Genomic DNA, 15089 nt, shown 5'->3' with positions numbered 1-15089 from the left:
ACCCCGACATTTGAGTGAAACCAATTCATATCAGGGCAACAGACTGCCAAGTGTTTTTAGATGACAAGAGCAACATTCATGGTTTTTCTCTGTGCCACCATGTTTTGGGCTAAGTAAGCCCTTGGCAGAGACGTCATCTTGTTTACGAAATGGTTTTGCGAGCAAATTGAAGAAAAGCTCCATCAGTACTGTAGCTTCTGTTCAGACCAGGGTCGCTCTGAAGTGAGAAAGACAGGTAGGTACTGCCTCTTGATGATCCGTGAAGCTTTATTCAGTACGTTAGAGATTTGATCTGGATTAGATTCCTGATCTGATATGCTTCATTGGTTTTCAAACAATATTATGTTTTCTAGGAGGTTGCATTTACCATTCTATGCATACATGTTGTCCAGAGTTGCACACCGTGTGTGTGTGTGTGTGTGTGTGTGTGTGTGTGTAAAGGTTCAATGGTATGTGCATGTGGTTCACTGGTGTGTGTTTGTGTAGGTTCAATATTTTGTGTGTATGTGTGTGTATGTAATACCTGGCAGCTTGTGCCATAATATGGTACAAGCACCCTGTATTCCTCCTTCCAGGTGGGGCCCCTGTCAGCGCTCCCTTCATTAATCCATCATCCCTCCCTCCATCCTTTCATCCGTCATTCCACATCAGCGGTCAGGGTCAGGGGTCAGGTTACAGCAAGGCTGTGTTGGAGAACTTACCTGCCCCCTACTTCTCTCTCCCCATATTGAGAGGGGGGAGAGAGGGGAGAGGAGAGGGGGAGAAGGAGAGAGAGATTGGGAGAGGATACTCAAATGTATGAGATTGGGTGATGCAGGCAAGTCTCTTACAAGCAACATTTTGTTGATAACATTTGATAGACACAGCAGGCAGGTTGGATACGAGGTCAATAAACTTCCATTCAACACAGACTTCTACTATTATAAGAAGTTTATTCATGGTCGTACAGTATATACACAATACAGTATATTTACACTGAAGAGGATTTGAACATATTACACCATAAATTAACACCATCTCACTGACACAGCAGTGAAGTTAGCAAACCCTCCCATGTTGGTATCAACACACTGGATGTCCCAAATGGAACCCTATTCAGTGCACTACTTTTGACCAGGGCCCATAGTGCACTATGAAGGGAATAGGGTGCCATTTGGGATGCAGCCTCAGTACACAATCTAGTACTGGCAACTTAGCCCAGTAGCAGAACATGTTTAAAATCTAATGAACATCTGAGCTAGTATGAGAGATTGGTATAGGAGAGAGTGTCATTGGTTTAGAGACAGTCCCAGTCTCTATAATGAGACCTTTCTGCTGTGTCCTTACGGTGTTGTTTACTCATATCACACACACACACACACACACACACACACACACACACACACACACACACATACACACACGACCCAGTTGAGTGTTACGTTCCACTGTCCTGTGAAGTGAGTAGACTCTGTCAGTGTTCAGTAGATCTGGGACACGTGTCTTTATGGCCCGTTTTGTCCTACCATCCGTTTTAGGGTTGCAGAACTCCAGTAACCTTCCCAAAATCCCCAGGTTTTCCAGAAATCTTGGTTGGTAGATTCTGGATTTCCTGCTAATCCCTCCTGATTTCGGGAGTCTTCCAACTAGATTTCTGGAAAACCTGGTAATTTTGGTAGTTACCGGAAAATTACAACCCTAGTCCCTTCTATCTTCATCCTCAGGTTTAACTGGTAGTCAATCCATCTTAGTGATGCTCCAGAGGGGGAAGTGTGGGGGCTTTTGACCTGGTCCCTGGGTGTTTGGGCCCAAGATATGACAGGATGAGGCATCCTTCCCCACCTTCCCTGAGTCTCCTCTCAACATATCCCAATCTCTCCTGTCCTGTCCTCTCTTTTGCTTCACCATCTTCCTCACCCCTCCTCTCCTCTCCTCTCCTCACCCCTCCTCTCCACGTCCCTCTGATATCAGAGCTCCGCGGCCCCCTGCTCTGAACACTGGGGGCCTGTGAATGTGTACTCCCCCTGGCCGAGGTCTCTCGACACACTCTCTCTCTCCCTCTCCCTCTCCTCTCCCTCTCCCACACAGAGAGCTATGATTCTGTGACTGCTAGCCCCTGCCTGGGACAGTGCGGCCGGTGCCGTACAACAGCTACCTTCTTTTCCTCATGCTAGTCTCCAGCCTCCCCAGCTCCTCGTAGGACTGGTAGAAGACATCTAGCTCACGGGGGCCCCAGCCCCGCCAGACACACAGGCACCAGGCCCTATTTTCGTTGCGAAAGCCACACACAACCGTGTCCTTTGCCACCAGTGCGGCCTCCTCCAGGGTCCTGAGAGATGGGGGGGGGGGTAAAGAGCGAGAGAGAGGGAGGAAGAGAGAGAGGGGGAAGAGGGATAGAAGGGTGAGATAGGGAGGAGGGAAAGAGAGAGTTAAACATTGAAATGAGTATGTGTGGATTCTTCCTAGAAGTAGCCAGGCTTTACTGAGAAGAGGTTCCCTGGAAGGCTACTGAGGAGTACACACAACACCCTGTTTACATAGGATTTATACCTCCAGGTAGGAGGTGCCCTTAGGCACACACCTAGGATGAACTTACCTTCCCTAAAACCTGACTTTAACTCTAAATCTTAGATCAGGGTTTAAAGTGCCATCGACAGGTTAATACATACTTTCCAGAAATGACACAAACAGGTAAATCATACCTCATCGCACTCCTGATTTATGTAGGACATGACACAAACACTCTGGGAAGAGGGAAGGCTTCCAAATAGCTTGTTGCCGTGTTGCGTGCTTAACCATGCATCATATACACACCCCCATATTATCTTCCTGCCACTGTTGTTTCATGTGTTGTAGCTCACCAAGACTACCATCATCCTCTCTGGTATGCACTGCAATCTACAACACTGATGGTTCCATGTAATCTACAACACTGATGGTTCCATGTAATCTACAACACTGATGGTTCCATGTAATCTACAACACTGATGGTTCCATGTAATCTACAACACTGATGGTTCCATGTAATCTACAACACTGATGGTTCCATGTAATCTACAACACTGATGGTTCCATGTAATCTACAACACTGATGGTTCCATGTAATCTACAACACTGATGGTTCCATGTAATCTACAACACTGATGGTTCCATGTAATCTACAACACTGATGGTTCCATGTAATCTACAACACTGATGGTTCCATGTAATCTACAATACTGATGGTTCCATGTAATCTACAATACTGATGGTTCCATACAATCTACAATACTGATGGTTCCATACAATCTACAACACTGATGGTTCCATGTAATCTACAACACTGATGGTTCCATGTAATCTACAACACTGATGGTTCCATGTAATCTACAACACTGATGGTTCCATGTAATCTACAACACTGATGGTTCAATGTAATCTACAATACTGATGGTTCCATACAATCTACAACACTGATGGCTCCATACAATCTACAACACTGATGGTTACATGTAATCTACAACACTGATGGTTACATGTAATCTACAACACTGATGGTTACATGTAATCTACAACACTGATGGTTCCATGTAATCTACAACACTGATGGTTCCATGTAATCTACAATACTGATGGTTACATGTAATCTACAACACTGATGGTTCCATGTAATCTACAATACTGATGGTTACATGTAATCTACAACACTGATGGTTACATGTAATCTACAACACTGATGGTTACATGTAATCTACAACACTGATGGTTACATGTAATCTACAACACTGATGGTTACATGTAATCTACAACACTGATGGTTCCATACAATCTACAATACTGATGGTTACATGTAATCTACAACACTGATGGTTACATGTAATCTACAATACTGATGGTTCCATGTAATCTACAATACTGATGGTTACATATAATCTACAACACTGATGGTTCCATGTAATCTACAACACTGATGGTTACAAACATAGGTGAGCATAAGACCACTATGGGGTAATGGTATTTTGTATTGAAATATATTTTCCCCCCTGACACACACACACACACACACACACACACACACACACACACACACAACTGCACGCAAGCACACAAGCACACACACACACCCAGAAAAGTGTCACTTAGACAGAACAGTCATTTGTTAGCGGTGTCGCCATAGAAAATGAAGACTTTCCTGCCCTATAAAGCCTTTATAAATTGTAGTTTGTTTCAAATGGGATTAAATTGATAAACAGAGACCGTGTTCGATAGCATTACATATGTGGTGCATTGTGGGTAATTGTGACTGATTGATCTACAAATCATAATGACTCGTTATTTAGGATGCAAGGTGATTTGTAGATTTGACTGACTGATCTACAAATCACCTTGCATCCTAAATAACTAGTCATTATGATTTGTAGATCAGTCAGTCAGTCTACAGTCGATGTGAAACAAGCCCAGAGTCTCCAGCGTGTTTCTCACAGCCTTTCCTGTCTTCCTGCGACCCTATGGCCTGACCTCAACCTGTCCCTGGTGCTACTAGTCTAAACGGGATCTGACGTCACCCTATTGATGTTGAAATTTAAATGGTTAAGGTAAGGGTTAATGTTATTGTTAAAGTTAAAGTTAGGGTTTGGGTAGGGGTTAAGGTTAGGGATGTCCAAAGGATACCAGATAGCACTAACCCCCTGACAACCACTGCTTATTAAGGACCTCGGCTTTGGGTGGCCCTTTCATTGCCTGCTGCTAAAACCTCACGCACGCACACTGACACACGTACACGCATGCACTTTAGACAGAAGTCCTCTTCTGCTGTAGCTAAAACAGCTGCTGGGACATTTATAGGAATAATTACAGAGTGGGGAAAAACCCCGTTAAGCACATGATGAGGGATCTCTGCTCGGTCTTTATTGAAGCTGAATCAGCAAATTAATCTCCAGCTCCTTTTCTTGCTGTGCCAGAAAGTGTGTACGTCCCAAATTGCACCTTATTCCCTCTGTAGTGCAATACTTTTGACCAGGGCACTACATAGGGAACAGGGTGCTACTACATATGGACTAGGGTTCCATTTGGGATGTAGCCAGACAGTTCTGCTGGCCTACTTTGCTACAGCAGATAAAGAGGTCCCACACTCCACAGGTCTGGAATGAGGCCTGTTTTTCACTGTTAACACCATGGCTGGATCCCAAATGGAACCCCATGCCCTACATAGGGCCCATAGGTGTTCTGGTCAAAAGTAGTGCACTCTATAGAGCAAAGGGTGCCATTTGGGATGCATCCCATGGCTTGGACGGGGCAATGCGCCGGTGTTACGGTAGAAAGACATTGCCCTGACATTTGGTTCCGCCCTGTATTAAAATTCTAAATCAAATAGCTAAATGATCCTTGGTATGCCCTTCTTAAAACAATTCCATAATAGCTTAGTAGAACCCCCACCCCCTCTTCCCCCGGCTTAGACAGGGCTTAGACTGTAATGGGTTAATCAACGGAGCACTTTCCCACACTGTTTTGTTGGATGTTATAATTGCATTGGGGATTCTTTGGGTGGTGCAATCTATTTGAAAGTGACTATAGTTTACAGCCGTTGTCTTCAACTGCACTCCTGGAGCATGGAGGGTTGCTGTTCTGCTTCCCGGACAATGGCGAAGGTGCAAAAAAGATTGAACAATTCCGATATGACATCATCGTTTGAGCACTATCCAGGCTTTCAACTACGGCGCGCGACATGGTTCAATATAAATCAGCACAATCTACTTTTTCATTTTTTTCAAATTGACGCTGTCTTTGGAGCTAGAATTGGGATCATGTATACTGTGCTAATGACGACACAAAAAAAGAGCAACGGAAAGCATTGTACAATACCGCAAAATCACCAAATGAGGCATTTATGGTAAGTACATGGGGGTAATTATACACCTTTGTCATTAAGGCCATGGACCGGCCAGACAGGACACACAGCCACACAACTGGCTTCCCAGCTCTAGATCAGTTCTATATCTCACACTATCGTGCCGAGCACAATGGAAGTGTGCTGGCTCAGACAGTCTTTTCCAGCACGGTTACAGCTACTATGGTGGATACGTAACCAGGCCAGCCCAGTACTGCTCTGCTCGGCAGGGTGTAAAGGCTATTACTGAAGGAGAAGCTGTAGACAACAGACACTGTGGCCCTCGAAGGCTAGGAATGGGATACCTGCTTTAGAGCATCAACCCATACAATTGGGTACTTCCTATGTATCCCAAAGGAAATACCATTTAGGCCAGTGATGCTCAACCCTATTCCTGGAGATCTACCGTCCTGTAGTTTTTCAGTCCAACCCTAACCTGACATACCTGATTCAGCTAGTTAAGGTCTTGGTAAGCAGCTAATAAACTAAGGTGTGCTAAATAATGGTTGGACTGAAACCCTGCAGGACGGTAGAGCTCCAAGAAGGCAGCCTTGACCTAGCCTATCAGAGGGCAAGGGAGGGCTATTACCATATTCACAAAACCTATCTACACTTCTCAGATTTAAAAGCATTGTCTAGGGGGTGGGGCTAGGAGTGGATTTGTAACTGGCTGATCCATCAGCATGGTGGAAGATGATTGGACAGAGTCTACACACCTCACTGCTATCAAAAATAATGGATGCATCTCAAACTGTCCCTTTAGACTATTGAGAAACAGCCTTCCTGACAGGATATGACCTCACCCGTAAGAGGAAGTTCCAGGGGGGCAGAGCACAGCGATGACACGCCCCCTGAGCTGTCCTGTCTGCCGCTGGACCTCGATCACCATCACGTCACCACCACTCCTGGAACACAACACAGTAGTGACTAAAGATCTGATGTTGGCAGAGTCTAATAGGTCGTGTTTCAGTGGGGCTGACCACATAGATTATACTCATAGATTCTAATTATACTCTGATTCAAATCACTTCTTGCTGATTCGTGTATTGGCTCAATAATGACAAAGAAGCCCACAACGTGTTTGCTGCAGAGGGACAAGACAAAGCCATGATAAAATATATTGGCTCACCATTTACTAGAAAGCTAGATAGAGAACAAGCTATAGCTGACTAGCACTACAACTAACATTAACAATCATGGTTACTTTGCACATTTTTTATTTTTATGTTTGACATACTTGGTTAGTTGAATACTATTTTGTAAATGACAAACCTTATTCAAAACTCTAAATTGTGATTTGAGGACAGACCTAAGTTCCATCTGTTGGCATATTTCCACCATTAGACTTGACCCATGTTTGGCCTAAAGACATAGACCTTAGTGCTTCACCCTCTGAAGCCTGGCCCAAAACAAGTCTAGTCTGGGCCAGAAAAAAGACCCTGACCTGGCACCAGACTGGGCCATTTGGGCCTTTTCTAAAAAACATTTTCCTTCACAAAAGGAACCGTTCAGATATTTCAGTGGGTATTTCAGTCTGCTCTTCACAAGTGTTCAGTGTCAGCCCGAGCTATGGAAACACAACTTCCCCTAAATAACAACTAGTGCTTACATCCAAAACAGATTGGAGTAGGACCAGACAGACCAGATGGAAATGTGTTGCAGTATCAGATCTCACAACGCCTGGAGGAGTGTTAACGTCTCAGGAACCACCTAAATATGGTAGAGCAATCTTTTCTTGACTGCAAAAAAATAGGACTTGGAACCCGGCCCCTAAGTCTGTTGTATGACAGTGTGACATGCTGGGTTTGTGTGTGTAGCATTGTGGGTACCTGGGGATCCAAAGGGTTCCATTGACAGCCAGCACAGTGAGGGCCTGCAGGTGGGGGGGAGTGGTGGTAAAGGTTGTGGTGGGGTCAGAGTTCACCACAGGGTCAGGGTCGTCTGGGTGGTCCTGAGGCCTCTCTTCCTCCTCATTGGAAAAAGGCAAACTGCTGGAACTAGCCAATGAGCTGAGCGCGCAGGAACTGGATCTGTCCAATCCCAGCGGCTCTGACAAGGGGCCGGATCGGTCAAATCCCAGCGAAGGGGTGGAGTCAGAGGACATGGAGCAGTAGTCCGTCAGCGAATCCTGGTGCTGGATGATCTGAGTCCCCGCTTCCTCGCTGTAGATCAGCGTCACTTTGCCGTTAGGACACTCCTCCTCCTCCTCATCTAGACTCTTCCTCTTTGAGTCAAGGTCAGGACTAGTAGCCATGGTAACCCCTGCAGGTCGCTGTACAGTGAACACGTCCCGGAGAGGGTTGGCGTCTCCACAGCTGGAATGACGAAATTACATTTGTATTATGTGTATGTATTGGTCACATGGTCTGTTGCATAGTGAAATTGTGTCTTGGCTGTGTATTTGTATTTATTATGGATCCCCATTAGCTGCTGACTCTTCCTGGGGTCCAAAAAAATGAAGGCAGTTTATACAATTTTAAAAACATGACAATACATTTCACAGATTTCACAGCACACTGTGTGCCCTCAGCCCCCTACTCCACCACTAGCACATATCTACAGTTCTAAATCCATGTGTCTATAGTGCATATTTTATTGTGTGTGTATGCATGTGTCTGTGGCTATGTTTATGTTGCTTCACAGTCCCCGCTGTTCCATAAGGCATATTTGTATCTGTTTTTTTAATCAAGTTACTTGATGTGGAATAGAGTTCCATGTAGTCATGGCTCTATGTAGTACTGTGCGCCTCCCATAGTCTGTTCTGGACTTGGGGACTGTGAAGAGACCTCTTGTGGCATGTCTTGTGGGGTATGCATGGGTGTCCGAGCTGTGTGCCAGTAGTTTAGACAGACAGCTCGGTGCATTCAACATGTCCATACCTCTCATAAATACAAGTAGTGATGAAGTCAATCTCTCCTCCACTTTGAGCCAGGAGAGATTGACATGCATATTATTAATATTAGCTCTCTGTGTACATCCAAGAGCTAGCCGTGCTGCCCTGTTCTGAGCCAATTGCAATTTTCCTAAGTCCCTCTTTGTGACACCTAACCACATGACTGAACAGTAGTCCAGGTGCAACAACACTAGGACCTCTAGGACCTACCTTGTTGATAGTGCTGTTAAGGTCTCCATCTTAGCTACTGTTGTATCAATATGTTTTGACCATGACAATGACAATCCAGTAATAGTATTAGTTTAGTCCCCCCAACTTGCTCAATTTCCACATTATTTATTACAAGGTTTAGTTGAGGTTTAGTGAATTGTCCCAAATACAATGCCTTTAATTTGAGAAATATTTACGACTAACTTATTCCTTGCCAACCACTCTGAAACTAATAGCTGACATGTATAGTGTTGATTCATCCACATACATAGACACACTGGCTTTACTCATGTCATTAGTGAAGATTGAAAAAAGTTAGGGCCCAAGACAGCTGCCCTGGGGAATTCCTGATTCTACCTAGATTATGTTGGAGAGGCTTCCATTAAAGAACACCCTCTGTGTTCTGTTAGACAGGTAACTCTTTATCCACAATATAGCAGGGGGTGTAAAGCCATAACACATACAATTTTCCAGCAGCAGACTATGATCGATAATGCACTGAAGTCTAACAAAACAGCCCCCACAATCTTTTTATCATCAATTTCTCTCAGCCAATCATCAGTCATTTGTGTAAGTGCTGTGCTTGTTGAATGTCCTTCCCTATAAGCATACTGAAAGTGTGTTGTCAATTAGTTTACTGTAAAATAGCATTATATCTGATCAAACACAATTTTTTCCAAAAGTTTACTAAGGGTTGGTAACGGGCTGTTTGGTCGTCTTTTTGAGCAAGTAAAGGGGGCTTCACTATTCTATACATGACTTTTGCTTCCCTCCAAGCCTGGGGGCACACAATTTCTAGTAGGGATAAATTGAAAATATAGCAAATAGGAGGGGCAATATCGTCCGCTATTATCCTCAGTACTTTTCCATCCAAGTTATCAGACCCTGGTGGGTTGTCATTGTTGATAGACAATAATAATTATTTCACCTCTTCCACACTCACTTTATGGAATTCAAAATAACAATGCTTGTCTTTTTCATAATTTGGTTAGATATACTTGGATGTGAAGTGTCAGCGTTTGTTGCTGGAATGTCATGCCTAAATTTGCTAATCTTGCCAATTAACAAAATTACTAAAGTAGTTGGCAATATCAGTTGGTTTTGTGATAAATGAGCCATCTGATTGAATGAATGATGGAGCTGAGTTTGCCTTTTTTCCCAAAATATAATTTAAGGTGATCCAAAGTTTTTTACTATCATTCTTTGTCATTTATCTTTGTTTCATAGTGTAGTTTCTTCTTCTTTCCTAAGTCCCTTTTTAGTTAGTATATTAGTTAGTATAGTATACTATAGAATATTAGTATAGTTGGTTAACTACACAAGACATTGGGTTTTATGGGCCATGGTGTTCTAAAGTCAAGTTTGAATATCTTTCCTATCAGTCAAAGCCCTCTCCAGTCACCATCACCACTCACTCAATCTACCACCAGCGTATCTTATAGCCGTGTTCTACCTACCACCAGCGTACAGTGAGAGAAAAAATATTTGATCCCCTGCTGATTTTGTACATTTTCCCACTGACAAAGAAATGATCAGTCTATAATTTTAATGGTAGGTTTATTTGAACAGTGAGAGACAGAATAACAACAAAAAAATCCAGAAAAACGCATGTCCCAAATGTTATAAATTGATTTGCATTTTAATGAGGGAAATACGTATTTGACCCCTCTGCAAAACATGACTTAGTACTTGGTGGCAAAACCCTTGTTGGCAATCACAGAGGTCAGACGTTTCTTGTAGTTGGCCACCAGGTATACACACATCTCAGGAGGGATTTTGTCCCACTCCTCTTTGCAGATCTTCTCCAAGTCATTAAGGTTTCGAGGCTGACGTTTGGCAACTCAAACCTTCAGCTCCCTCCACAGATTTTCTATGGGGTTAAGGTCTGGAGACTGGCTAGGCCACTCCAGGACCTTAATGTGCTTCTTCTTGAGCCACTCCTTTGTTGCCTTGGCCGTGTGTTTCGGGTCATTGTCATGCTGGAATACCCATCCACGACCCATTTTCAATGCCCTGGCTGAGGGAAGGAGGTTCTCACCCAAGATTTGATGGTACATGGCCCCGTCCATCGTCCCTTTGATGCGGTGAAGTTGTCCTGTCCCCTTAGCAGAAAAACACCCCCAAAGCATAATACTTACACCTACATGTTTGACGGTGGGGATGGTGTTCTTGGGGTCATAGGCAGCATTCCTCCTCCTCCAAACACGGCGAGTTGAATTAATGCCAAAGAGCTCCATTTTGGTCTCATCTGACCACAACACTTTCACCCAGTTGTCCTCTGAATCATTCAGGTGTTCATTGGCAAACTTCAGACGGGCATGTATATATGCTTTCTTGAGCAGGGGGACCTTGCGGGCGCTGCAGGATTTCAGTCCTTCATGGCGTAGTGTGTTACCAATTGTTTTCTTGGTGACTATGGTCCCAGCTGCCTTGAGATCATTGACAAGATCCTCCCGTGTAGTTCTGGGCTGATTCCTCACCGTTCTGATGATCATTGCAACTCCACGAGGTGAGATCTTGCATGGAGCCCCAGGCCGAGGGAGATTGACAGTTCTTTTGTGTTTCTTCCATTTGCGAATAATCGCACCAACTGTTGTCACCTTCTCACCAAGCTGCTTGGCGATGGTCTTGTAGCCCATTCCAGCCTTGTGTAGGTCTACAATCTTGTCCCTGACATCCTTGGAGAGCTCTTTGGTCTTGGCCATGCTGGAGAGTTTGGATTCTGATTGATTGATTGCTTCTGTGGACAGGTGTCTTTTATACAGGTAACAAACTGAGATTAGGAGCACTCCCTTTAAGAGTGTGCTCCTAATCTCAGCTCATTACCTGTATAAAAGACACCTGGGAGCCAGAAATCTTTCTGATTGAGAGGGGGTTCAAATACTTATTTCCCTCATTAAAATGCAAATCAATTTATAACATTTTTGACATGCTTTTTTCTGGATATTTGTGTTGTTATTCTGTCTCTCACTGTTCAAATAAACCTACCATTAAAATTACAGACTGATCATTTCGTTGTCAGTGGGCAAACGTACAAAATCAGCAGGGGATCAAATGCTTTTTTCCCCTCACTGTATCCTATAGTTGTGTCCTACCTACCACCAGCGTATCCTATAGCTGTGTACTACCTACCACCAGCATATCCTATAGCTCTGTCCTACCTACCACCAGCGTATCCTATAGCTGTGTCCTACCTACCACCAGTATATCCTATAGCTGTGTCCTACCTACCACCAGCGTATCCTATAGCTGTGTCCTACCTACCACCAGCGTATCCTATAGCTGTGTACTACCTACCACCAGCGTATCTTATAGCTGTGTCCTACCTACCACCTGCGTATCTTATAGCTGTGTCCTACCTACCACCAGCGTATCTTATAGCTGTGTCCTACCTACCACCAGCGTATCCTATAGCTGTGTCCTACCTACCACCAGCGTATCTTATAGCTGTGTCCTACCTACCACCAGCGTATCCTATAGCTGTGTTCTACCTACCACCAGCGTATCCTATAGCTGTGTCCTACCTACCACCAGCGTATCCTATAGCTGTGTCCTACCTACCACCAGCGTATCCTATAGCTGTGTCCTACCTACCACCAGCGTATCTTATAGCTGTGTCCTACCTACCACCAGCGTATCCTATAGCTGTGTCCTACCTACCACCAGCGTATCCTATAGCTGTGTCCTACCTACCACCAGCGTATCCTATAGCTGTGTCCTACCTACCACCAGCGTATCCTATAACTGTGTCCTACCTACCACCAGCGTATCCTATAGCTGTGTCCTACCTACCACCAGCGTATCCTATAGCTGTGTCCTACCTACCACCAGCGTATCCTATAGCTGTGTCCTACCTACCACCAGCGTATCCTATAGCTGTGTTCTACCTACCACCAGCGTATCCTATAGCTGTGTTCTACCTACCACCAGCGTATCCTATAGCTGTGTCCTACCTACCACCAGCGTATCCTATAGCTGTGTTCTACCTACCACCAACGTATCCTATAGCTGTGTCCTACCTACCACCAGCGTATCCTATAGCTGTGTCCTACCTACCACCAGCATATCCTATAGCTGTGTCCTACCTACCACCAGCGTATCGTATAGCTGTGTTCTACCTACCACCAGCGTATCCTATAGCTGTGTTCTACCTACCACCAGCGTATCCTATAGCTGTGTTCTACCTACCACCAGCGTATCCTATAGCTGTGTCCTACCTACCACCAGCGTATCTTATAGCTGTGTTCTACCTACCACCAGCGTATCCTATAGCTGTGTTCTACCTACCACCAGCGTATCCTATAGCTGTGTCCTACCTACCACCAGCGTATCTTATAGCTGTGTTCTACCTACCACCAGCGTATCCTGTAGCTGTGTCCTACCTACCACCAGCGTATCCTATAGCTGTGTTCTACCTACCACCAGCGTATCCTATAGCTGTGTCCTACCTACCACCAGCGTATCCTATAGCTGTGTTCTACCTACCACCAGCGTATCCTATAGCTGTGTTCTACCTACCACCAGCGTATCCTATAGCTGTGTTCTACCTACCACCAGTGTATCTTATAGCTGTGTTCTACCTACCACCAGCGTATCCTATAGCTGTGTTCTACCCATTAGTGTAACACTACCTCACCCCACCCACTCACGTCTCACACACCTGTACGTGGCACAGAGCTGGTAGGTGGCAGCGTGGTACATCTGCAGGGTGTTGGTGTGGTCGTCCAGGGTCCACACCGCCTCATCCCCCCACAGACAGGGGCTGGAGGCCAGGGCCTGTATGGAGGATGGTGGGTCGTAGGGGTCCAGGCGACGCACCGCCTGGAGGGTCCGGCAGTCGATCACCAGCAGGCCTGGACCATGGGAGTACCACAGCTGGGAGGAAGAGCAAGGTGGAGATAAGATTTACACTTTATGATAACCATTTATATTACCAGAGTTTAACACAGTAATATTGTAATGAGGTTACCGGTATTTCACTACTGTATACAATTATTTACTATTTCATCATTTGACCTTGTGGTATACAGGTATATTGAAATATACCAGAATATCTAGATAGATACATTTTGATATATCTATCGGCATATCGTGGTATATTGATATATCTATTCCAACCTGGGATCCACTGTGGACCAGGACCATGCTCCTGACTGGGTAGGGTCTCTGTCTGGGGTCAGAGTCCTCCATCCCAAACATGGTCGTATTGAGGGTGTGAGAACACAGGTAGGTCTCTCCTTCTACAGGCATGTCATCCATTAGGGAGTACACTGCCACCAGACCGTCTGACATCCCCATGAAGACACACGCCTGGGTCTGCATGGGTGGGAGGAGACCAGAATGTTAGGTTGGGGGGGTGTATACGGAGTGGAGAGTGGTTGAAGGGACATGGAGAGAGAGAGAGAGAGAGAGAGAGAGAGAGACAGAGAGAGACAGAGATAGTAAAGATATCAACAACACATCCAAACCTTGATAAAGACTGAAGACTAGATGAAAAGCATGAATGGTGGTGAAAACATTCTTGTTGCCAAGTTAAAATAGAGAGCGGGGCAGTAAAAAGACTCTTGCATGCACTGCTACAGTAAATAATACAACCAGTAAATCAATCTACTGTACGGTCTTCTAATTTAAGTGTAAATATGCGTTTGATAGCGTTCGTCATTCCCGACACATATTTTTACATGTCATACAACCAGGTCAGCGGCTCAGTGTCACTGTAGAATGTTTTCCCCAGAGTTGTTCCTCCCACGACCTCGCAGTCCCCCTAGCAACTACCAGCTGTTGTTCTACTGTTGTCCTACAGCGGGGCCTGACTGTTCTACCTGTACAGCTGACTTCAGTGGAGGATGGGTTTCTGGGAAGGAGGGAAAGATCAAAGGGGGCTCCACGTCTGCAGTGTAACACCCTGAACAGCCGACGTGTCAGAAATATGTTATAGAGCTATGGTACTTTGGGGGTGTTGCCTCTGTCAAAGTTCAAACAAATCGAACTATCCAACACTTCTGCGCCCCTTCTTCGTGGCAAGCAAATCAAAGTGCCTTGCAGGTATAATGTGAGAGGGCCTTTTGCTCCTTATCCCCAGACAGACAGCAGGCTCCACTAGGTCAGCCTCAACACCTGGACTACCCCAGTCACAGGACA

At 45.0% G+C, this 15089-nt stretch overlaps 1 protein-coding gene across 1 annotated transcript in view; it reads right to left on the bottom strand.

The window, feature by feature from the left end:
• Positions 1-912: 912 nt before the first annotated feature.
• Positions 913-15089, bottom strand: part of LOC115203470 (leucine-rich repeat serine/threonine-protein kinase 1) — a 121921-nt gene continuing 107744 nt past the window's right edge. Inside the window, exons 34-38 of the mRNA XM_029768168.1 lie at positions 14067-14264; positions 13609-13823; positions 7675-8160; positions 6649-6750; positions 913-2308 (exon numbers count right to left, since the gene is read on the bottom strand). Of these exons, the coding sequence (XP_029624028.1) occupies positions 2131-2308; positions 6649-6750; positions 7675-8160; positions 13609-13823; positions 14067-14264 (1179 nt within the window). The 3' untranslated portion in view covers positions 913-2130. The remainder of the gene's footprint in view (positions 2309-6648; positions 6751-7674; positions 8161-13608; positions 13824-14066; positions 14265-15089) is intronic.

Source organism: Salmo trutta, chromosome 12, assembly GCF_901001165.1.
Source record: "Salmo trutta chromosome 12, fSalTru1.1, whole genome shotgun sequence".
In the NCBI taxonomy this organism is placed as follows: Eukaryota; Metazoa; Chordata; class Actinopteri; order Salmoniformes; family Salmonidae; genus Salmo; species Salmo trutta.
This window is presented reverse-complemented; position numbering and strand designations above follow the sequence as displayed.